General features: G+C 41.0%; 2 protein-coding genes across 3 annotated transcripts; both read right to left on the bottom strand.

Annotated features, from left to right (window-relative positions):
- Positions 1-267: 267 nt before the first annotated feature.
- Positions 268-12,873, bottom strand: LOC306996669 (E3 ubiquitin-protein ligase RNF14-like). Of its 2 annotated transcripts, XM_079609408.1 has the most exons (8): positions 12,808-12,873; positions 9,391-9,551; positions 8,305-8,435; positions 7,626-8,129; positions 7,278-7,500; positions 2,795-2,967; positions 813-2,470; positions 268-649 (listed from the first exon to the last, which is right to left on the bottom strand). In XM_079609408.1, exons 2-7 carry the CDS (start codon positions 9,539-9,541, stop codon positions 2,321-2,323), a joined length of 1,332 nt encoding a protein of 443 aa, XP_079465534.1. In that variant the 5' UTR covers positions 9,542-9,551; positions 12,808-12,873; the 3' UTR covers positions 268-649; positions 813-2,320. The 2 variants fall into 2 exon arrangements, with proteins under 2 accessions (XP_079465534.1, XP_079465535.1); XM_079609409.1 differs by having other exon boundaries at positions 439-2,470; positions 12,808-12,859.
- A 455-nt stretch (positions 12,874-13,328) lies between these two features.
- On the bottom strand, positions 13,329-23,354 carry LOC306996670 (E3 ubiquitin-protein ligase RNF14). The gene is made up of 7 exons (XM_079609410.1): positions 23,190-23,354; positions 17,075-17,235; positions 16,633-16,763; positions 16,021-16,524; positions 15,673-15,895; positions 15,099-15,223; positions 13,329-14,506 (listed from the first exon to the last, which is right to left on the bottom strand). Exons 2-7 carry the CDS (start codon positions 17,223-17,225, stop codon positions 14,372-14,374), a joined length of 1,269 nt encoding a protein of 422 aa, XP_079465536.1. The 5' UTR covers positions 17,226-17,235; positions 23,190-23,354; the 3' UTR covers positions 13,329-14,371.
- Positions 23,355-24,208: the final 854 nt, after the last annotated feature.

Below are 24,208 nucleotides of genomic sequence, written 5' to 3' on the forward strand. Positions count from 1 at the left end.
AAACAAACCGGTCTGATTATGGAGCATTTGCTGCAGCAGGAAATGAAAATCTTGCAGGAATATCCTGTAGTAGTTTTCCAGAAGTTTCTCTGTTCTTACACAATACACTTTATGAAATACCATTATGTGCATAATAAATATAAATATAAACAAACACAGTATAAATGTTCATTTGATGGCACATGGATATGTAACCCATGCAATGGCACTTGAAAAAAAAAAAACTGTGCCATCAGCGTGTCAGTAGTGATGAAGCTTAGCCATTTTTATGTATTAATTTTAATAGTTACAAACGTTCTCATGGTTAAATCATTATTGTTCATTTTCCTAATTAACTTTCAATTCATATGAGTGATTTGAAAAAGAAAACAAAAGAAAAAAATATATATATATTGCTCTTCAATCAGATATCTGCTGTCACAAATCAGTCCACTGTAGATGAGTTGAAGAACCTACATGCAGTTTTATTCAATCCAAACATGAATGCAAGCAAAGAGTTGACTTGGCAAAGAAACATGAGACTCAACAGCAGCAGATAGACACTAACAACACAACAAGGTAACTAGACAAACAAGAGGGCTTAAATACATGGACTAATCACATAACAAGGAACACCTGGAAATAATAAAACAATAAGCGGCTTGTTCGACTTAAACCGGCGCACAGACCGATCGGTGAATGTCATCAAAGTACGGTGAGAACGAATAGAGAGTAGACTTCTCCTTATGCTTTTGAATCGCTCTCCCGGTACTTTGATGTCCTAAACCGATCGGTCTATGCAGCGCCGGTTCAAGTCAAACAAGCCTATTGACTAAACTGAACAGAGAAACACATGAGTAGAATAAAACAATGAAAACATAACACATATAGCAAAGTAGGGATGCACCGATACCAGTTTTTCCAGGACGAGTCTGATACTTTTACTTTTAGTATACTTGCCGAGACCAAGTACCGAAACCTGTATTTTCATTGCATTTTTTATTAAAAAAAAATAAAATTGGAAAGAGAAACTAAAAGAATATGAATCAAATTAGTCGGCTTAGCAAATAGATATTTTCATTCAGTTATTTTCATGCCTAATTATGCCTGATAAAATGTATTGTAGGAGCTTCTGTTACGTTCACTGTTCATATTATTTCTCTATCATATTTTATCTTTAATTAAATAGCAGAGTGAATATTTAGAGCTGCTCCAGCAGGGCTCAACCAAGAGCAGTGAACCGATGTTCTCTCTCCTTTGTTGTTGGTTTAATATTGAGGACAAAGGCAGCCGTGAGGTTTAGTAGGCTGCTGTCACTTTAAGAGCTGCACGCATCCAACATACACGCGTATTCTTTTCAACTGTTTACGTTCACTTAAGACATAACCAACTGTTTCACAAGTAGACTTGCCTATATGGGCATTTTGACATCATTTTGTGTGAATTTGTCCATTCAACCACATAAAGACATGCGCTTCGGATGTTTGCGCACAGAAAACTTAATGAAAATGTCACGTGATTACGGTACCGCCTTCCTGTAATAATATAGGGAACCACTCGTTATCCAGCTTATTTTTCATTCGCTTCCAGTTATTTTTAGCTGTACAAAACAGCTTTTTATGCTGCTTGATATTGCAACCTGGTATTCCCTACTATATTATTTTAATGTACTATTTTACAGTTTACTGCACTTTGATATATTCTCGTTATTTCCATATAGCGGGGAATAAATCGAAAGTCTCGCACATTCACAGACAACACCTTGCTTCCGCATTGAAAAATAAGGTGGATACTTAAACCATGTAACAATAATGTTTTTACTTGCAACTCTCTTTACTGTCAGTTAACGTTAGTGATATGCTCCTCATTTTACTTTCTTTGCTATTAGTCTATCCGACCGAACTACAAACTTTCCAGTGATGTCTATGAAAAAGGGATGGGTGCTCGACAAGCTGCTGAACGCTCAATCCACTCTGTTTCGCTTATCAGCTCGTGCACATCTGCTATATGCATAAATATTTATTTTATTTGTTTAACATTCTATTAATTTGATAGATTAACTTCAGACATCCTTCTCTGATATACCCATTCTGCTCTCTGTTTGCTCAATTGTCTGTGTTTTTTTTTTGTCACAAGCAAATGTGGTCACAGTATCAGACCCGATACCTTAGAGCTACGGAAACACATTATAAGATCACATGATGTGGAACAGGGGAATCACATGGCATAACCAGGAAACATGTGAGAAACTACACAATAAGACCTGAACACAAACAAAACACAAACTAAAAACAGTCGTGACATCTGCCATATTTTTTAGTTAACGTATCGCCAAAAGCCACTAATCGTTGTTGTCTACCTGGTTATAGCACAGAGAGCTAGGGTCACTGAAGTGGCTGTAGGGGTCACTTTTGTTGAGAATGGCAAGGCAGATCCAGCAGAAATACTGCCAACAAGAGGAGCAGGTCATCTTGTTGCAGCCCAGGTCTTTCTATTAAAAAAAATAGGGGAAAAAAGTCAAGGATGAAGGTGCACAAACAGTTTTTGGAAAGTGTCAGATTACAACAACTGATGAATGTTTCTACATTTCAAGCAGTATTGTTTACTGTATTTTTAGATTCACTTTTAATGACTAACAAATTGATTGAATTTAGAATGAAATCCCATCATACACGTGTCTTATACACGAGGCCCCAAGAATTCCGCTTCTGTATCTATTGTTTTTCTCAGTCAACAAAAAGAGAAATTATCATTATTTTTCGAAGTGAAGTGAAGTGAAAGGTCTGTTTGCAGTCATGAGCTAGTAGTTGCTGACCTGTATGTTAATGCCACAGGAAGGGCAGGGTTTAGAGTTATCCTCCACCCAGTCTTCACTTAAAGAGTCTTCCGTTGCTCTTTGAATTAGCAGCTGTTCATAACTCTTTTCAAGTTGTTCCTTCTCCTTTGCACAGGCAGCAAGGTACTTATCCCTCAACATGCGAAGCTCGACTGTTAAAGAAATGCAGACCTATTATACTGAGCAAACGAGAATAAGAATGTCAAATATATATATATATATATATATATATATATATATATATATATATATATATATACACACACACACACATGCTGTGAAAGAACATACCAAAACTGTATATATATTTATAAAATAATTTTATAACAGTTAGGCCCAGTCTCTCAATATTCACTTTTTTTTAACATTTACTTTAAATAAAAAACTTTTAAGTATATATCGAACTGTTCAATAAAAGCAAGATCACATTCATAATAATTATGTAGGAATGAATATCACGGATGCATTGAACAGATATTGTATGATGTTATAATATTTTAGTCTAATGCAAGAAACCTGGGGTAGTGTTTGATGACCAACTGAGCTTTACCACTCACATTTCAACAAAACAGGATGTCCGTCAGGATTTACTAAAGGCACACAGTGAAATATTAGCAGTGAATAGGCGTGGACGCCATTTTTTTTTTGTAGCTGAATTTCAGACCCGAAAATTATGGGAGGAGAGTATTCGAATAAATCACGCAAAGTGATTTACTTTGGTCTGTGGCAGTCAATTTAATAGTATTTTCTATTTTCGACATTATTTCAAGCAAAAAAAACAAAACAAAGCATGTGTTAACCCATTTTACACTTGACATGACTGCGATAGATGCAATGCTTTTGGTAGATTGCTTTGGTCTAAATGCAAATGAGCTGCTGCTTCTGTGTTCTTTGATTTGTGCATTGTCAATCATCTGCAGAACTTTCCACTCCCATCCTGCTTTTATGGGGTCTCACAGCAATTTGCCCTGTTTAGTAAATCTGGCCCTAAAGCTTTGCAGAGGCTCTTCACAACCTTAACCAAGGCACTTATAGACAGCGTTGAAGGGAACACATTAACGCAATTTACGTAATCAGATTACTTTTTTAGGAGCTATGTTTTCCGGGGCTATATGCCCCTGGTAGGGTCTCCCAAGGCAAACAGGTCCTAGGTGACGGGTCAGACTAAGAGCGGTTCAAAAAACCCTTATGATGGACACCAAATCAAGGACCGTGACGTCGCCTGGCATGGCGCAGCCAGGGCCCCACCCTGGAGCCAGGCCCGGGGTTGGGGCTCAGCCTGAAGGAGCGACGTGGGGCAGCCTTCCCGTGGGCTCACCACCTACAGGAGGGACCGTAAGGGGCCGGTGCTGAGAGGATCGGGCAGCAGTCGAAGGCGGGGGCCTCGACAACCCGATCCCTGGACACGGAAACTAGCTATAGGGAAGTGGAACGTCACCTCGCTGGCGGGGAAGGAGCCTGAGATTGTGCGTGAGGTTGAGAGGTTCCAACTAGAGATAGTTGGAATCACCTCTACGCACGGCTTGGGCTCTGGAACCACACTCCTTGTGAGAGGATGGACTCTTCACCACTCTGGAGTTGCCCATGGTGAGAGGCGGCGGGCTGGTGTGGGTTTGTTAATAGCCCCCCAGCTCAGCCGCTATGTGTTGGAGTTTACCCCGGTGAACGAGAGGGTCGTTTCCCTGAGCCTACGGGTCGGGGATAGGTCTCTCACTGTCGGTGTGCCTACGGGCCAAACGGCAGTGCAGAGTACCCGGCCTTCTTGGAGTCTCTGGGAGGGGTTCTGGAAAGTGCTCCGACTGGGGACTCTGTCGTTCTACTGGGGGACTTCAACGCCCACGTGGGCAACGACAGTGTTACCTGGAGGGGTGTGATTGGGAGGAACGGCCCCCCTGATCTGAACCTGAGCGGTGTTCAGTTATTGGACTTCTGTGCTAGTTACAATTTGTCCATAACGAACACCATGTTCAAACATAAGGGTGTCCATCTGTACACGTGGCACCAGGACACCCTAGGCCGTAGCTCGATGATTTACTTTGTGGTTGTATCATCTGACCTGCGGCCGCATGTCTTGGACACTCAGGTAAAGAGAGGGGCGGAGCTGTCACCTGATCACCACCTGGTGGTGAGTTGGATCCGATGGCGGAGGAGGAAGCTGGACAGACTCGGCAGACCCAAGCATACTGTAAGGGTCTGCTGGGAACGTTTGGCCGAGTCTCCTGTCAGAGAGATCTTCAACTCCCACCTTCGACCGGATCCCGAGGGAGGCTGGAGATATTGAGTCCGAGTGGACCATGTTCTCCACCTCCATTGTCGAAGCGGCCGCTCGGAGCTGTGGCCGTAAGGTCTCCGGTGCCTGTAGCGGCGGCAATCCCCGAACCTGGTGGTGGACACCGGAAGTAAAGGATGCCGTCAAGCTGAAGAAGGAGTCCTATCGGGCCTGGTTGGCTTGTGGGACTCCTGAGGCAGCTGACAGGTACCGGCAGGCCAAGCGAACTGCAACCCGGGTGGTTGTGGAGGCAAAAACTCGGGCCTGGGAGGAGTTCGGTGAGGCCATGGAAAAGGACTATCGGCTGGCCTCGAAGAGATTCTGGCAAACCGTCCGGCACCTCAGGAGAGGGAAGCAGTGCCCTACCACCGCTGTCTACAGTGGAGGTGGGCAGCTGTTGACCTCAACTGGGGATGTCGTCCAACGGTGGAAGGAATACTTCGAGGATCTCCTCAATCCCGCTGTCACGTCTTCCATTGAGGAAGCAGAGGCTGAGGGCTCAGGGTTGGACTCGTCCATCACCCAAGCTGAAGTCACCGAGGTAGTCAAGAAACTCCTCGGTGGCAAGGCACCGGGGGTGGATGAGATCCGCCCTGAGTACCTCAAGTCTCTGGATGTTGCGGGGCTGTCTTGGCTGACACGCCTCTGCAGCATCGCGTGGCAGTCGGGGACAGTGCCCCTGGGATGGCAGACCGGGGTGGTGGTCCCTCTTTTTAAGAAGGGGGACCGGAGGGTGTGTTCCAACTACTGGGGGATCACACTTCTCAGCCTCCCTGGGAAAGTCTATGCCAGGGTACTGGAGAGGAGAATACGGCCGATAGTAGAACCTCGGATTCAGGAGGAACAATACGGTTTTCGTCCAGGCCGTGGAACACTGGACCAGCTCTATAACCTCTACAAGGTGCTGGAGGGTTCATGGGAGTTTGCCCAACCAATCCACATGAGCTTTGTGGATTTGGAGAAGGCATTCGACTGTGTCCCTCGTGGCGGCCTGTGGAGGGTGCTCCGGGAGTATGGGGTCCGGGGTCCTTTGCTAAGGGCTGTCTGGTCCCTGTACGACCGAAGCAGGGGCTTGGTTCGCATTGCCAGCAGTAAGTCAGACTTCTTCCCGGTGCATGTTGGACTCCGGCAGGGCTGCCCTTTGTCGCCGGTTCTGTTCATAATTTTCCTGCCTCAAGTGGAGGAGTTTAAGTATCTTGGGGTCTTGTTCACGAGTGAGGGAAGGATGGAACGGGAGATTGGCAGACGGCTCGGTGCAGCTTCTGCAGTAATGTGGTCGATGTACCGGTCTGTCGTGGTGAAGAAAGAGCTGAGTCGCAAGGCGAAGTTCTCGATTTACCGGTCAATCTACGTTCCTACTCTCACCTATGGTCATGAGCTTTGGGTTATGACCGAAAGAACAAGATCCCAGATACAGGCGGCCAAAATGAGCTTTCTCCGCAGGGTGGCTGGGCGATCCCTTAGAGATAGGGTGAGGAGCTCGGTCACTCGGGAGGAGCTCAGAGTAGAGCCGCTGCTTCTCCACATCGAGAGGGGTCAGCTGAGGTGGCTCGGGCATCTGTTCCGGATGCCTCCTGGACACCTTCCCGGTAAGGTGTTCCGGGCGCGTCCCACGAGGACTATGTCTCCCGGCTGGCCTGAGAACGCCTCGGAGCCCCCCCGGAAGAGCTAGAGGAAGTGGCTAGGGAGAGGGAAGTCTGGGCATCTCTGCTTAGACTGCTGCCCCTGCGACCCGGCCCCGAATAAGTGGAAGATGGATGGATGGATGGAGATTACTTTTTTTCCCCAGGTAACTAGTAAAGTAACACATTACTTTTAAAATAACATCAAATTATCTCAGTTATTTTTTATATTTTTTAATAAGTAAAGCAGGTTCCTTTGTAAAGTAACACAATTAGTTACTTTTTTGGTAATGCATTACTTTTAAAAGTAACTTTCCCCAACACTGATTATAGACAAAAAAATGATTCTTCTTTCTTTTCTGCAATTCACATCTCTTTAGCTGGTTGCCTAATCTAGCTTTCTAATAATCCTGCCATTGTATACTATGAATATGTTTGGCTCTGTGACAAAGTCCTTCATCTATTGTTGCTTTGGATAAACACATCTACTAAATGCACAAATGTAAGTCGCTATTCAAAACTCCTAACTCTACTTATATTTATTAACATTGGCAATCCACTGTGATCTTACCTTCTTTGCAGAGAGAGGGGCAATGGTATGCCCGCTTACAGAGGCTGCAGAAGACGAAGCAGCAAGAGGGGCAGATGCCCATGTTGGCGTCAGGCTCGATCACCACAGCCATACAGCAACTCATGCGTGGACAATAGACAACATCTTCCATTCGGTTCAGACTCGACTGCAGAAGGAGGCGGTCATAGCGGGCAAATTCATCTTCACCCACCAGAAGTTTCACCTACAGTATAAAATCAGTATAGTGGCGTTAGTTCCTCTTAAACTACTGTTCAAACAGCTAAAGTGCTTAATAATGAAAACCTATTCATAGCTCATACTCAGCCACAAACACGCAAGAAAAAGTACCTGTGCAGGAGAGGCCAAGGACATACACTCGGGCTCAGGACAGGTAAGGCACTGGACTTTGCCATCTCTAATCTGGATCTGAAAGTATTCCTTCACGCATGCCTTGCAAGAAACATGCTGACACTCTTTGAAGAGAAAAGAGCGGGAACCCAGATTCTCAGAGAAGCAGATTCCACAGCAAAAGACCTTGCTATCAAACACCTTCTGTTTCTGAGCTTCATTAAAATCCAGCAGCTGAGTTAGTATATCTGTGTGAGGGTCAACTTCTTGGACTGCTCGCTGGTCCAACTCTTGCACTTCGCTCTTTTCTACAGCAGTGTCCACTGCTTGGTTCTGACCAGATTCATAGTGAGGCTGCCAATCAATGGTTTGGATCTCGAGGGGAGATTGGATGTTTAGAAATTCCAGAGTTTCTTCCTTTAGAAACTGGATCCAGGTAAAAAGAACCACATTGCCGCTGTTCTCTTCCCAAAGTTCATCCAGTCTCTTGCAAAGTGCAGTGATCTTTCAGACAATAAATTACTTATTAACTGAGCAGAGATTATCTTAATGGTTATGCCATTATCATTATGCTAATATCAAAATAAAAGACCAAATAATTCTATAAATAAAACAATAAAATAAATAAAAATTAATGTTATCATCTAATTGAGCTTAGATCAATGCTAAAAATACAAACCTGGACACTTGAAAGCCATTTGGAGCTTAAAGTAAAGACTGGAGCCGATGACGAAGGGTAGTCTGTAGGTAGTTCAAAACTCAGAACCAAGGGCGGTAGAAAGGATATTCCACACTCTACGCATGGCTCTCCTATGAAAAATATGCACAAAACATAAGCTTATAAAGACTTTGTGGAACACATTTTCAATCAAAATTGTGATATATACCGGTATATAATCAAATAAATATACTTTATATATACGTTTTTATCTCACACCGTGGACTTTTTTCTCACAAAATTGATTGACAGGTGATCTGACCAATCATACTTCGCCATCCACCATTTTGTCGGACAAAGCAGTCAGAAGAGTTAGTAGATTAACATGGGAGGATTTGAACTTGAAAAGCGGAGTGTACTGATGCCTTTCCGTGTTAAAAACAACATTCCTTCTGATGTTCATTCATGTTTATTTGATGCTATAAATGAACTAGAAGGAAGAGATGATCGGTTCAAGAGCAGCTTTAACTGAGGCTCTACAGCGATCTGACAGACACATTAAAGAGCCACAAGACGGTATATAGTTTATATTTCTTTTAAAAAATGACCAGTGACCACATTTTAAAGGTGAGACTTTGTTTAATATGTTTATTATCAGAAGTAACCTGGTCTGTCCTGTCTGTCAGTGTGTTGTCAGTCTCCTCTCTGCTCCGCGGTATTTTTCACTGCATGTGGCGTGAGAGCGGCGTAGCTTGTCGGGGATAGCAACAGTAACTAAGGCGGGCGGGTATTTGCGAACGGTCAATTGCGTTTTTAAAAACTCAGAATTGTGAAATATAAACTCGCAGGTGCAAGACAAAAATAGTTTTAGTACAAACTGTTTTAGTATAGTTTGAATGCAAAGATGTAAAAATGTGACTTAATTATGTGTTTGAAAAAAAGAGGCATACTTGTTGAGTATGTGACCTGCTGTTTAAACTTTGTTTTGCCGTGGTATCATGTTTATTATCATGGTTTAATAGTCTATAATAGTTAAAAATACAATATTTTTCAAAATCATACGTTTTTACTTATTTATTTGTAAGCAAATCTTGTATGAAATCTTACCCTTGACTAGTAGTCTGAAGTTAGGAGGAAGCTCAAGGCACAGATGGATCTTGCCCCTCTGTCTTGATTCTGTCATGTGAAACTCCTCTTCATCATATATGCTCTCTAGAGCGAGCAGTTCATCAGTTTGTGCTTCCTGGTCGGCTGACATTTGGACATTCCTGAGATAAAAACAAGTATTGTGAAACTTCTCCAATGGATTTTTAGACTGCTAACTGCCGAACTGATGCACGACAGCGCAAGAATAGGGACTGCATGAATATTAAGTAGTTTTAAAGTCCACATAAAACAATATTCACATTTAACTTCTTTAAAGTGATGTATTCACAAGTAAAACAGGATATTCAATGAGAAAACAAAGCGGGATTTGATTTTATCCATGATTGGAAATGCATGAAAAGGTCTCTGACCGCCCCTAATAGACTCTGGCCTAATAAACACCTCACGAAACTTTATTATAGTTATTTTATTAAATAAAACATCTTTGATGACTTATGCTGCCTTCAAACGTGACCTCCGGAGGACGCAGCCTCCGAAATGAGACGCAGCTGAAGTTATACTATCTGTATGCCTTATCACTAGGTGGTGATAGTGAAGCTTAAAAAGGGAGGAAAGTAGAAGAAGAATTACTATAATGACAACATCAGCAGCGCTGTCCGAAAGCTGAAAAATGCTGCCTTCGGAGGACGCATTTCAAGGTAGAAAGGTATCATGGCACGTCCGAATCCAATGTTAGCTTCACTTCCTGTCTCCTGAGATACCGTCATCTGATCAAGTTTTGAAGACCGCATAGATGTATCCTTCAGTGCCTTTGATATCCCACAATCCTGCGCTTTCCATTCTGTGACAGTTGAGCTAAAAAAATGAAGATGGCATCTGAAAGTTGCGATTGGTGGACAGTTTGTGTGTAAATGTAAATTTTGAACCTACGTTTTCCACGTCTGATGTCATTTATACTGATATACTGATTGGCTTCATCACTCCCTCCTCTCCACCAGTAAGCTGGTGTGTGGTGGGCGTTCTGGCGCAATATGGCTGCCGTCGCATCATCCAAGTGGATGCTGCACATTGGTGGTGGTTGAGGAGATTCTTCCCCCCTTCTATGTAAAGCGCTTTGAGGTCTCAGATAAAGCGCTATATAAATGTAACGAATTATTATTATTATTATTATTATTTATAGCGCTAAATTACTATTGTAGTAATTAGTAATTAAATATTCACCTACTTAAGGTCGCTCTATTTTGATGTAGATCATTAAACCATTACGCTGCCACTGAGATCAGTTTTGCGAGGTTCCTTCATGCGCAAACGCAACCTACAAAGTCATTGCCTTATAGGGCAGTGAGGAACAAGTCAACGACCTAAGTTTCCACAGCCGGCAGGTGTGTTCGACATCAGCTGGATGCAGGTGGGGAGGAGCTCATGAAACGCTCAGACGCTTGCACTGTGTTTGATATTTACCACAGATGAAGTGAAATAAGTGTCAAATACACAGATGCTTCAGATACGTTTCCATTTAATACTTATTCAACAGCTTAATACAGCGTCTGTTTGACTTTGTACAAGAATAAAGTTCAACATAATATACTATTTAAATAAGTTTTATATCAACGTATCAATACGTCAATTTTAACAATACGTATTTTTATAAACATGACACAATATAATATCGCGACTACATGAAAAGAGATTTTACTTGTTATAAAAATGCTGATTTGTGAGCATACGTGGAACTGAAGGTGTGAGAATAAACAATATCTCACGACCAATTCGTACGAGTGAATAAAATGTGGCTGATTCGTATGAATTCGTACGATTTGTCTAAACCCTGGTGTCAGTTAAGTTTAGGGGCGGGGTCAGGTCATTCGTACAAATTCATACGAATTGGGCAACTCGTAAAATATGTACGATTTAGCAAAAATCGTACAAATTCGTACGAGTGAGGAATTTATTTATTAATTGGAATAAACACGGAACACACGTTATCATGATCGTCATTAACGCTTTGAATCCGGCCAATCGTGGAACAGTTGTGTCGCCATCAGAGTGCAGCCGCTCTTGGGAAGTCCTCCGGCTGCTCTCGAATCGCTCTCGCGGTACTCTGATGGCAAACGTCACAGTCATGTGGCATCAGCGCTGTCTCAAGTAGGACAAAATTTCTTACCAGCATGCACTGCTTCAAGTCAGCTGCCGATCGCTCTACGCAGCGCTGCATGAAGTCGAACAAGCCTAGCGATTCCAGAGGAAAGGGCTCTGATCACATCCTGAATGGCAGTTTCATTGTAGGGGGGCATGGTTTGAAGTACTGTGGGACGCAGTCAGACATACTTGTAGAGATGGTGCGCATCGAAAATGACAAATGGGACACGTATATTTTTGTGGACTTAACGGACACGTGCATGCGGTTGACATTGCAAGACCAGACCAAAAGACCTCAAGTGCAGACGAAGTGTGCCATTTGGGACAGGGTCATTTTTCTGAGAATCAAAGTGTCTGTTTTCTCTCTTAAATTTTTCCACAAGTCGAATTACAACCTCAGGCTGAATTACGAAAGGACACTAGACCTCTGGCAAAAGTGTTCTGCATGTGTTCAGTCATTTGAATGTAAAATGATATTACAAGCAGTTAATCAAACTCAGCTTACAATACGACCCAGAATCTGCCCCACCTAAATTTATGGTCGGGAGCCGCAGCCACTACTGGTTAACACTTTGTAGCCTATATTTAAACAACTTGTCGCATTAAAGTTTGTACCGTGCCGACGTTTTAATGCAGTGGGTAAAATTTTCAGACGGTCCCTTAATATCATGCGCTTCCGCGTAGGCTACAGTACATTCACCTGTAGCCTACTACCTATAAATATGCCGCTACAATAACATTTGGCTGTTATAGTAATTTCCTTTTTTTTTCTTCTTTTTTTTTAACAAATGTTGAATATCATTTAAAACTAAATGTATAGTATTTAGATGGAAATCAATTCGAGAGCAGATCCTCGCATGCTTTTCTACATCTGATCAAAACGAAAATTAACCATGGTTTTATTATAGTAGCTTTTTGTACCATGGTCTTTTGACAGATTGCCACTTGTACAGTTTGACTACAAATAGCCTACAAATACCATGGTTAAATTAACAAAAACATGGTAAATGGTTACCGGTCTACATTTGATTTTTTTTGTATAGCATGGTCAATTTTAGTAATGGTTGTTGCCCAATACAATACTGGTACTTAACTAAACGGTAGGCCTATCACATTGTAGGCTAAGGTGCAAACCCAACTACAAATTAAATTAAAGAGTTAACACGTCTAATTACGTCAACAACAAGCCTACTTTAACGCTGGACTGATTCAGTTCACTCTTTTTATTTTGAATGATCGGCCAAGAAACTTAAAAGCTTCTAAAGTGGTTATTCTTACTTCCTTCTTCTTCTTCTTGACCAGCTGAGCTCTTCGTGTGTTCCCCCTGTACTGGGTGTGATTCCCTGATGTGGATGTGGTATAGTGCCAGAAGCTGACAGTGTTTCTGCTTGGTCTTAAAGCCTTCGTTTTACGCGAACGTCTACAATTATTTCTCTCTCACTATCTGTGATTATTACGCATAATCGTCCCAACAAATGAAGTTAAAGAAGCTGAAGCTTCGATTACCAATCATTTCTCTTCTTTTTTTATTTCTCACTAAGTGTTAAAATAGGCTTGTTTAAAATGAATGCGCATTGCTTTGCTCAAAAGTGATTTCATATTTCATTAAAAGCTGCATTTTAAAATATGTGTGTCATTTCTAGTTCCATGGCTGACATTCCGTAATGCTGCTACAAGAACTTAATTATTCGATCCTGAGCTGTTGATGCTGTCAGTGGAAAATGCACAAAACTTAAACCAATAATGACGATACAATTTTTTTTTTTTTTGCATTTCTCGCGATGCTCAGACTGACCTCCACAAATTCAATAAGTTTTATTATAACAAAGCAAACAAATTGAATAGAAAAGTATGCCTTCACATCTTGCAACATTTAAAAACGTACTAATCTAAGCACCATGAGATGTAGAAATATTGTGGATAGGCAACATGTATTTGCCTCTGATCTGTCAAAAGCTGATGAATAAATACAGGGGAAGATGTGAATGTTATAATCTTGTTGATTAACGTACATGAATTGACAAAGTTAAAAGCTGGTAAAAATCCTGCACTTCAGTTTCAGTGTCCATTCCCTGATTTAATCTAGAGCAAAATAATAAATGTATTTAAACAATATCTCAGCTAAGTACACTAACATCTTTAGCATTCATTAAATGTGAAATGTACTGTACATTTCAGATAGATTAAATGTTTATAGAAATACAGTACCTGTTTAGAGCAGGAAGATTATAGTACACTATGAAGGATTTCTTGCATAATTTTTAGATAAAAATTAATTATTGACCCAGTACCTAAAAAAAACTGTGTTCAATACCACTTTATTACTTTAACGAGTCAATAAGCTCAGAGGTGTTGAAAGAGATCCCATTATACCATAGCCCCTTTATGTTTGACAAGATAAAATGCAGACAGTTCTAAAAAACACTTTGTGCACATGATTTGGGGATAAGTGGGGATAATAAATATATGGATAATTCTATTAAATGTTAAATGTGGAGTCTGTATATGAAGTCATTGACCGTGACAAGATGATTGCACAGTAAAAATACAGTAAACGGTCCATGGTTTCAAGACTTGCCAACTCGACAGCTACACATTTAAAAACGTACTTTTTCTTTACAAAACGAGTAAATACATTAATGTTATAAATAGGCGCATTTGGACATGCACTTATATGTACTTATATTTACTATCTGTTCAAATCAATGGTGATAGTTTGAAGTAGTTTTAAATTCCCATGTGCACTGGCACTTGAGGGTTTTACTTGTCTTCAGTTGACAGTCTTTGGTTCTACAGTAAAACAGCCCCCTAGAGGTGAAATAAAACCAGTCACGCTATTAACTTAAAGGCTATTGCACGGATTGGTATCGCCTCTGAAGTGTCTGTAGGGGTCCTTTTTGTCAAGAACTACAAGGCACTTCCAGCAGAAATACTGTTGACAGGAAACGCAGGTCATCTTGTTGCAGCCCAGGTCTTTCTAAAAAAAAAAAAAAGAAGATGAGTAAGAAACTACAGCCCCATATCCAGAAAAAATATGTATACAATGACAATGACGAGCACGGACTGTTGGGCAGATGTCTTGTGCTAGGAGAGATTAGGGGGGAAATTCCACTTGCAAAACTGCAATAAATTTCCTCAATTCCCAAACGATTAAAAAGATGTGATTAAAAGGAAATGTTGTGTGACACAGTGGTAAACACGTGTCTGTCCTATAACTCAAAATAAAATAAAAAATATTAAATTTACTAAATAAAATCAAATTAGTCAGTGAAAATTTTTCTTTTGTCAGTAAAGCGAATTAGTGAATCAATGTATCCAGATTTGTTAGTCACTTTTAAATGACTAACAAATCCATGGAATTTACGATCAAATCTTATCATACAAAAATGATGCTCCAATAATGCTGCTCCTGGGTCTATTTTTTTTTTTTTATCTCAATCAACAACAAAAAAAGAAAAAATCAATCCTTTATTTTTTTAAGTTTTTTACTGAGAATTTACACTAAAACCACACCTTTAAACAGCAAAAGTGAAATGTCTGTTTGCAGTCATGAGGTAGTAGTTGCTGACCTGTATGTTACTGCGACAGGAAGGGCAGGGTTTAGAGTTTAACATCACCCAGTCTTCGCTTAAAGCCTCATCGTCCTTAAAGCTTTGAATTAGCTGCTTTTCTTGCAGGTCCTTTTCCATTTGTACTTTGTAGAGGAAAATAAGATTGTTGTCTTGTTATAACATCCCCAAATATATAACCCTGTGTATTGTGAAAAGCAATTAATCCCTGCAAACCCATCAGATGACCACAAAAATCACTGTTCAAATGGGGTCTACAAAACTAACCGAGGACGGTAGGGAACCTGGGGGTAGTGTTCAATGACCAACTGAGATTTACCACTCACAGTTCAACAGCTTAGGTTTACACACAAACATACACAAATTGCTCTTCTTCTTTTTCACATCTCACCTATAATCTAGCTTTCTAATAAAAGCCTGCCATTGTATACTATGAATAGTGTTTGCTGTAATTGCTTCCTTTGTTGTAAGTATCTGCTAAATGCACGGATGTAAATCGCTATACAAATGAAATTGACTTGCCCTAATTGTACTGGTGTGTATTAAAAGGACACTCTATTGTCTGTGATCTTACCTTCTTTGCAGAGAGAGGGGCAATGGTATGCCCGCTTGCAGAGGCTGCAGAAGACGAATCGGCAAGAGGGGCAGATGCCCATGTTGGCGTCAGGCTCGATCACCACAGCCATACAGCAACTCATGCGTGGACAATAGACAACATCTTCCATTCGGTTCAGACTCGACTGCAGAAGGAGGCGGTCATAGCGGGCAAATTCATCTTCACCCACCAGAAGTTTCACCTACAGTATAAAATCAGTATAGTGGCGTTAGTTCCTCTTAAACTACTGTTCAAACAGCTAAAGTGCTTAATAATGAAAACCTATTCATAGCTCATACTCAGCCACAAACAGGCAAGAAAAAGTACCTGTGCAGGAGAGGCCAAGGACATACACTCGGGCTCAGGACAGGTAAGGCACTGGACTTTGCCATCTCTAATCTGGATCTGAAAGTATTCCTTCACGCATGCCTTGCAAGAAACATGCTGACACTCTTTGAAGAGCAAAGAGCGGGAACCCAGATTCTCAGAGAAGCAGATTCCACAGCAAAAGACCTTGCTATCAAACACCTTCTGTTTCTGAGCTTTATTAAAATCCAGCAGCTGAGTTAGTATATCTGTGTGAGGGTCAACTTCTTGGACTGCTCGCTGGTCCAACTCTTGCACTTCGCTCTTTTCTACAGCAGTGTCCACTGCTTGGTTCTGACCAGATTCATAGTGAGGCTGCCCAGCAACGGTTTGGATCTCGAGGGGAGATTGGATGTTCAGAAAGTCCAGAGTTTCTTCCTTTAGAAACTGGATCCAGGTAAAAAGAACCACATTGCCGCTGTTCTCTTCCCAAAGTTTATCCAGTCTCTTGCAAAGTGCAGTGATCTTTCAGACAATAAATTACTTATTAACTGAGCAGAGATTACCTTAATGGTTATGCCAATATCATTATGCCAATATCATGTCCAAAAATAAATATCTAAAAATACAAACCTGGACACTTGAAAGCCATTTGGAGCTTAAAGTAAAGACTGGAGCCGATGACGAAGGGTAGTCTGTAGGTAGTTCAAAACTCAGAACCAAGGGCGGTAGAAAGGATATTCCACACTCTACGCATGCCTCTCCTATGAAAAATATGCACAAAACATCAGCTTATAAAGACTTTGGGGAACACATGCAATAGATCTCCAACGTTATTTGAATTAAAATCAAAATTGCGATATGGCCTTTTATTTGCAATTATTAATCCACACAATCTATGATTTAATTAAATAAATATACTGAGGGTGTACTTTAAAGTGTGTAATAATAATTCTCTCCGCCTTGGTATCAAGTTTATCGTGAAGGATCTTAGTACAATAGTTCAAAGTACAATATTTTTCAAAATAACAGTTAGTTGTTTTGTTTTTTTACCAAATCTTGTATGAAATCTTACCCTTGACTAGCAGTCTGAAGTTAGGAGGAAGCTCAAGGCACAGATGGATCTTGCCCCTCTGTCTTGATTCTGTCCTGTGAAACTCCTCTTCATCATATATGCTCTCTAGAGCGAGCAGTTCATCAGTTTGTGCTTCCTGGTTGGCTGACATTTAAACATTCCTGAGATCAATATAAAACAAGTATTGTAAAACTAGCAAATTCATGTTCAGTGCATTGCAAAGGGGTTTCTAGACTCTAGATTGCCATAGACTCTGGCCTACACTCCCACTGTTGCCAATCTGCCAAGCCCATGTTGATTGTTTATACTTAACAAAGACTAATAGTTTAAGGTCTACAGATATGATCAAACATAGACTTAAATATTTTACATAAAAATTCAACAGCAACAAACATTCATTTATTAAGAATTGCCTTTAAGTTCTCAAACTCCGCCTCCACTTTGTATCCTCACTAAATCGCTACACTAATCGTACAGCAGTATTCGTGGGAGGATCGCTTTGAACTTCAAATGTACAAAACCCAATTATCTTAATTTATCAAAGTACAAATAGGTCTTTGAAAGAACAATTAGAGGTTGCCAATTTTTTATAGTGTACATTTCAGTGTCACCTTGCGCCTGTTTCACACCGGATGTGCAAGCAGACCGGAGGCAGCGCAGAAGACGCACTGTCTGTCACATGCTTTGGTTAATGACGGGCAGCATCATAAATCAAATTGTGATTTGTTCGTGTCTCAAACTCAGTGATACACATGATACTATTCGTCTGTGAACATGATACTTCAGCATTGTCTGTGCTTGTATTCCGAAAGAGCAAGTATAAAAAAGCTTTGTCTGGACGTGTTCATCTTAGTTTTCTAACCTATATACTGGTCGCTGTCAACTCGGGTTTAATGTTATTCCCAGTTATAACAGTCCTCCAACGAGGTAAATGGAACTCACCATTAGTTCCCTTTCAAGTTCAGTTCACTCGACATTGTGTTGTTAGCTGGAAAAAAAAAACTTTTTCAAACTGAATCACTCCAGTGTAGAGCACCTGCCAATAGCATTCAAGCTTGCTGGTAGGCGCCGCCTCCAACACTATTATAACGCGGCGCCGAATGCCATTTTCTCAAATTCGTTCTCCTTCAAGAAGAACTAGTGAATATGAAGAAGAAGCCTGCTCATCGCTGGACAGACACAAATCCAGAGGACGGTGCTTGTTCCCTGCTGCTTTCCAGCAAGTCATTGGATGACAAGAGAAGGATCTCGATAAAGCTTCAGGAAACCTGTTTTTCCTGCTAGGCACCTCTAGAAGATGAAGATTCCTACGACCGCTGTGTCTTCTGCCTGGGTCGCCCCAACATAGAGACAGCGCTGAGTGGCCCTTGACTCCAATCGACCGGCTTCTCCCGCCCACAATGTAGTATCTTTTGGCACATCTGAGCACAATAAGGGTGCAATGTCCATAGCGGGTCAGAGAGAGAGAGAGGAGTGGGGCTGCAACCCCTTTAAAGAAATGTTGACGCTGCGGATGGATGTGAGTAAGCCTCGCACGAACGTGGACAAGGAGCTGCTGAGGGTCCTCACTAAGGCTGTGGATGAGCTGGGGTTGGAGTGGTCTTCCTCTGCTGAGCCTGTAAGGACCTGGCTGGGTGAATGGTATCTCCAGTTGGGCGGCCACCAGAAGACCAGTCCTCAAAAGACAGCACGTTCTTCTGTGAGGTTAAGGAGGAGCTCTCAAGGACCTGGTGCGCTCCTCACTCTATGCACGCCTCTGCTTCTGGTCCTGCCATGCCCACCTACGTGGATCACACTGAGCTGGAAATCTACAGAGGTTCATCCCTCAAAGCCCTGTCTTGAAATCACCAGTATCGAAGGGAAGGCAATCACTGCAGCTGGCCACGCAGCCTCAGCCCTCCATACGATGGCTGTCCTTGCAAGTCTACCATGCAAAGATGCTGAAAGAAATGGACCTGAACGTCCTCAAGGAGCTCAGCAGCGCTACTGACGCTGAGAGCAACAAAAATGACAGCCCATTCTATTGACCACACGATTGGGAGCTTAGTGGTGCTGGACTGCCCTCTTTGGCTGATGCTCACAGACTTAAACAACTCCAACAAGGCATCGCTCATGGACACACCAGTGAGTCCAATGGTCTGTTTGGTGACGCAGTGGAAGCGTTCACTGAGCATTTCACAGAGGCACAGAGACACTCAAAGGCTGCATGCTTAAATATGCCTGGGCTGCCCTGCACCCCAACCCATGTGAGAGCAGATTCTACAGTCATGATTAGTACCGAAAGAAGGACGGCGGCCTGTGCCACATCATTGATTTGGACTTTTGAATCTCACACTGACAAAGTGCCCGCATTCAAAATGATCAAGCAGAAGCAAATCGTTTCATAGATTAAATAGGGAGATTGGTTTATCTCGGAGGATTTGAAAGATGCTTATTTTCATATTTAGATAGCCCCGCAGCACCAGCACTTTTTCGGATTTGAATTTGAAGGCATGGCATATCAACTCACAATTCTGGCCCCACTGACATTCAGGAAATATGTGGATGGTGCGTTCTCCCCACAGAAAGCAAATGAGATGAGTCTCCTGAATTATTTGTATGACTAGCTTGTCATTGTGCAAGACTGGCTTGTCCCACCCCCCGCCCCCCTAAAGGGACGCCAAGTGAGAAACGCCAAAAACAAGACCACAAGATTGACACAAAACAACAGACTGCACAAAATGGGAAAATCAAATTACAGAGACAAAGGGGTGGAAGGGGAACCAAGCCAATGCCAGGAGGACAGACCAGAAAGTTTTTAGGTCCAGAGTCCAGGCAGATGACCAGGGAGGGACAGGTGAGGGTTGAGCCAGAGAGGATCAGGCAGGTCTGGAGTCCTGGCGAAAGGCCAGAGTGGAGCTGGAGGGATAAACCAATCATTGGATCTGGAGTACTTGCAGAGGACCAGTGAGGCTCCGGCGGGTCTGGAGTGCCGGATGGGCGGACCAGACGAGCAAGGTGCTTGAGTGGAGCCGGCAGGGCAAGGCGCTTGGGGATGGCCTCTGTGGCCATATCGGCGAGAGAAGGGAGCTCTGGGACCACCAGACCTTGTGAGATGGAAGCCTTCCTCCGCTTACGTCTGCGAGGTGATGGCATGAAGAAATCTGCAGTGTCTACTGCCACCTCTGTGGGGAACTTCAGTGTATATATTAAGTTTATAACTTAAGTTTTAACATACAACTTTTTTTTTTTTTTTTGAGAAAAGGTTTAGTGCATCAAAATGCTTACCAATATAGCTGATGGAAATGCCAATTATCGATACATTTTTGAAAACTTTAGAGCATAAATTCTATGTTGATACTTCAAATATCGGAATCACCTTTTCTCGACGATAAATGTGCTATCACATGACAGAATCAGCCTATACACAGACATCCACGTTTGTGCCGTTGTTCACGTTAAAGCACCGTTTATCTGTAATATATCTATTATTTACAGTACATTCATATTATTAAATTGTAGGCCTATATTTGTATTACTATTGGTAAGGACAAGGCGCTTTACTTCTCAAACATTCGTTTTGTTCTAAAGATGAAAAAGTCAAATTGACTTCTGTACTAATTTTGGTTTGTGCTGACTTAAAGTTTTAAGTTTAGTCCATATAAAAAGTGAAGTTTATTAAGCAACAACTTGAATATTTAAGTTATCTTAAGTTAAATCCGGGAAAGTTATTCTGCCACTAGTTTTTAAGTTGTGATGATATATATTTTTTGTATCATAGACAGTATATAAACTGTACACAGCGACCCCATAGGTTTCAACGGAGAGAAGTGAAGTCAATTAGAAGCACTCACTTCCTGATCGCCAGGCGAACTGCGCAGGCTCAAACTGAGCTTGACGACATAGATGTGACGTGAGCAACCTGTAGGTCTTCTAGTAGCTGTGCCGAGAGAAATCTGAATCATTCCTTTCCGAATCTCGCAGAGACGGAGAGCGTGAGCATTAGCTGTCCATGAGCTAGCAGCAGGAGCAACTTTATCAATCTCTATGGGCTTCTCCCTTGACTTTATGCCTCCACGTCCTCCCGATTGCTTGCGAGCTTCTCTGCCTGTCCATACGGTAATTTCTCGACTTGTGCGACAGAGTCGCGCGGTTATGACGCAATCGTTAGCCTATTTTTACAAAAACTGCTTCTACGGGGCCATAACGTAAGGTACAAGGTAATGGAGCCTTTTATACATTTTCGTGTTTCTTTAGAAATAAACAATGGACAAACGGTGTCTTTAAACGCCTCAGATGTAAAGTTATTCGCTGTCAAAGTGACGCCAAAATGAATATGAGTCAATGGAATGCTAACAGCAGGTGGGGGTCCGCTAGCCAATGGCGGCGCCCGGGGAAGCTTCAGTGTCTTCCGAAACACTGCCCCCCTGGTTTGTATAGGCAGTTGTTGCTCCCATTTAAAAAAATTATATTACCAAGCAATCTAAAAAAAAGATAATCAGAAAAATAAAACAACTGCACACGTTTCAGAAAATTGACTGATGAAGTCAAGTAATAAGTCTTTATAACGAAGTAAAAAAAACATGACACTTGTTAATAAAAATTATTTTATGTGTATACAATTTAATTAGGTTTTGTTTTAAAATGGATGAGGGAAATCTAGTGTCTTGGAAATCTATGCGGCTCGCCAAAAAGAAAAGAAAAAAAGGGGCATCTGTCAAATGAAGGAATGGCTGTTGGAGTTTCCAATGCTGACAAAAAGAAAGGTAAAACACACATACTTCTGTATCTGAATATAATTCATGCTATAAAATCACAATTTCATGGTCAGAAGCTTGACAAATGAAAATCACAAACATGACACTTGTTAATAATATAACTTTATAATTAAATATGTATTATAAGTTATTTAGTATATTATTAATATGTAATAATTTTATCTCAAACAAATTAGGAAAATAAAGTGGGTTGAATCCAAAAAGATCTAAACGAATTTTAGAATTGTAAAGACTGCATCAGTTAAGCTATAGTAACTAAAAGTTAAATATACTGTAGGTACATAAATAAAATGTTTAGGTTACAGCTGCATCTGTCTCTGGAAAAAAAAAAATCAACAGCGATTGTACGTTTTCGATCCATTTGATGTTTCTGAATTCTAAAATCTACAAGAAAAAATAACTTTTTTGGTTAGAACAATCTGTAGGCCACGCGTTCTAGGCCATGTCAAATCTCAATTGGCTTGACTGCATGTTTAAGGCTTATGTTAAAGATTGGATATGACTGACAAATCACTGTACCAAAATTGTGCAAATGGCCTAAGGAAAAGAATAGGCTGCATGCCCATGTCCATGGCCTTCATCACATTAGGGCACATGCAGTCCTGTCAGACAAGTCCCACAAGATCTTCTGATTAATATTTCCTAATTTATTAAAGCCTTCAGTAAACACATTTCAATTGTCTCAATACTCTCAGCATTTTACAAATATTTAGGATGCGAATTATACAATATAATTTGCGATGTGTGTGAAATTATGTGTGGAAATAGGTTAGGCTATAATTTTTTATACATAACTTATGCAACAATGCGGGGGGTTGTCGACAACAAACAAATGCAAAAAGTTGATGAAAACTTGGCTAATGTTGTAACAACTCATTGAGATATGTAACGTTAGCAGGCCTACTGCCTACCTTGCCGATGTTTTAACGCAGTGGGTAATTTTCAGACGGTCCCTTAACATCATGCGCTTCCGCATCCAAACATTCACCTGTAGCCTATTGTCTATGCAGGCAGTTATAAGCGTTGGCAGTGTTTAGTAATTTGTTTATGCCTGTATAATTGTTGAATATAATTTAATCTAACTGTGGTATTTATAGGGAAAACAATGGTTCGAGAGCAGATCCTCACATGCATTTCTACATCTGGTCAATACTAAAAATGTTTACCAGCCTAATAATAGCCTACCTAAACGTAAACGGTTGGTAAAGTGTTACTGTCAAACTCAAATTGACATATTAATACGTATAATTACGTCAACAGCTGATTTAACACTAGACTGCTCAGTTCACTCGTTTTATTCTGAAAGATCGGTCAAGAAAATAAAGCTTCAAAATGATTTGGTAGCCTCTATTTATTACCTTTTTCTTCTGCTGCTGTTTCTTAGCTCAAGGCGGTTGTCAAATCAGCCCGTGGTGTTTCGTCTGTGTGTGGAAGCAATGACGTAGAGGCAATAAATCTTATGATTGTTTATTTAAGACAAGAGAGCTGCATGATTTGTTTAGCAGATTCACACACTTGACCCCAAAAAAAAAATTTGTATTGTATTAGGCTAAGTATAGCCTATTTCTCTTCTCTAAAGGAGTGGTCAGCAATTGTTCCTGTCACAGATAAGGGGTAGGCTACTTTTCTTTCTAAATATTCCAGTTATTTATTTGTGAAAATGTATTTTGTTTATTACAAATGTTGTGTAATGTATTATGAATGTTCATTTGGAAATTGTAGGCTATCGCAATAATTTGGTAATAGCGACAACTACAGGTGAACAATGTGTAGTAGTCCCAGAAAGCAGACGTCGATTCAGCGATTTTTAGTTGTAAAGTCATATCAGTCGTCGATCAAATTTCAACGTTGATTCAATGCTATTGATCGTTGCATCAGAACGTTATTACATTGAAAATACTACATCGATTCCACGTCGAAATGGGGTTGATTCATCAGCAGATACTGCAACACATGTTCGAAATCATAATGTATGATATGTTAAAAACTTAGTTGGAAGAATCGGACATCGCATGCACTATAAAGCCCTATTCGTATACGGAATAGGACGTGCATGTCTTTTAATCTATTGATATGAATTTAATGTATTATAAAAATTCTGGCTACAGATAAGTAGGCCTAAACATCACCAGTTTTGTGTCTGTTTAAAATCTTAGAGAAATATTAGCAGGCTATGTTCGAAATTCTCGTATGATTTTTTAACCCGGAAGCAATATTCATATTAAAATTAAATGAAAGCATATTGGCCTAAGCTTACAGCACAAATGGTAACACATGAAGCTAGGATTATCCCTATAGCCTAATCAAGTGAGTTTTTGCAATAGGCTACTTTTATTTCTACATTGTTTTATTTTCTACACGTGCTTTCATATTCTAT

Source organism: Phoxinus phoxinus (assembly GCF_949152265.1).
Source record: "Phoxinus phoxinus genome assembly, chromosome: 4".
Lineage (NCBI taxonomy): Eukaryota > Metazoa > Chordata > Actinopteri > Cypriniformes > Leuciscidae > Phoxinus > Phoxinus phoxinus.

Bases quoted from the DNA above. Each gene is read 5' to 3' on its own strand.
- LOC306996669 (XM_079609408.1), bottom strand. From the start codon at position 9,541: ATGTCAGCCGACCAGGAAGCACAAACTGATGAACTGCTCGCTCTAGAG. The intron at 8,436-9,390 runs GTAAGATTTCAT...TATTTTTCATAG, and splicing joins CTTCAGACTACTAGTCAAGG to GAGAGCCATGCGTAGAGTGT. The intron at 2,968-7,277 runs GTAAGATCACAG...TTTCTTTAACAG, and splicing joins CCCCTCTCTCTGCAAAGAAG to TCGAGCTTCGCATGTTGAGG.
- LOC306996670 (XM_079609410.1), bottom strand. From the start codon at position 17,225: ATGTCAGCCAACCAGGAAGCACAAACTGATGAACTGCTCGCTCTAGAG. The intron at 16,764-17,074 runs GTAAGATTTCAT...TATTTTTCATAG, and splicing joins CTTCAGACTGCTAGTCAAGG to GAGAGGCATGCGTAGAGTGT. The intron at 16,525-16,632 runs GTTTGTATTTTT...ATTGTCTGAAAG, and splicing joins AATGGCTTTCAAGTGTCCAG to ATCACTGCACTTTGCAAGAG.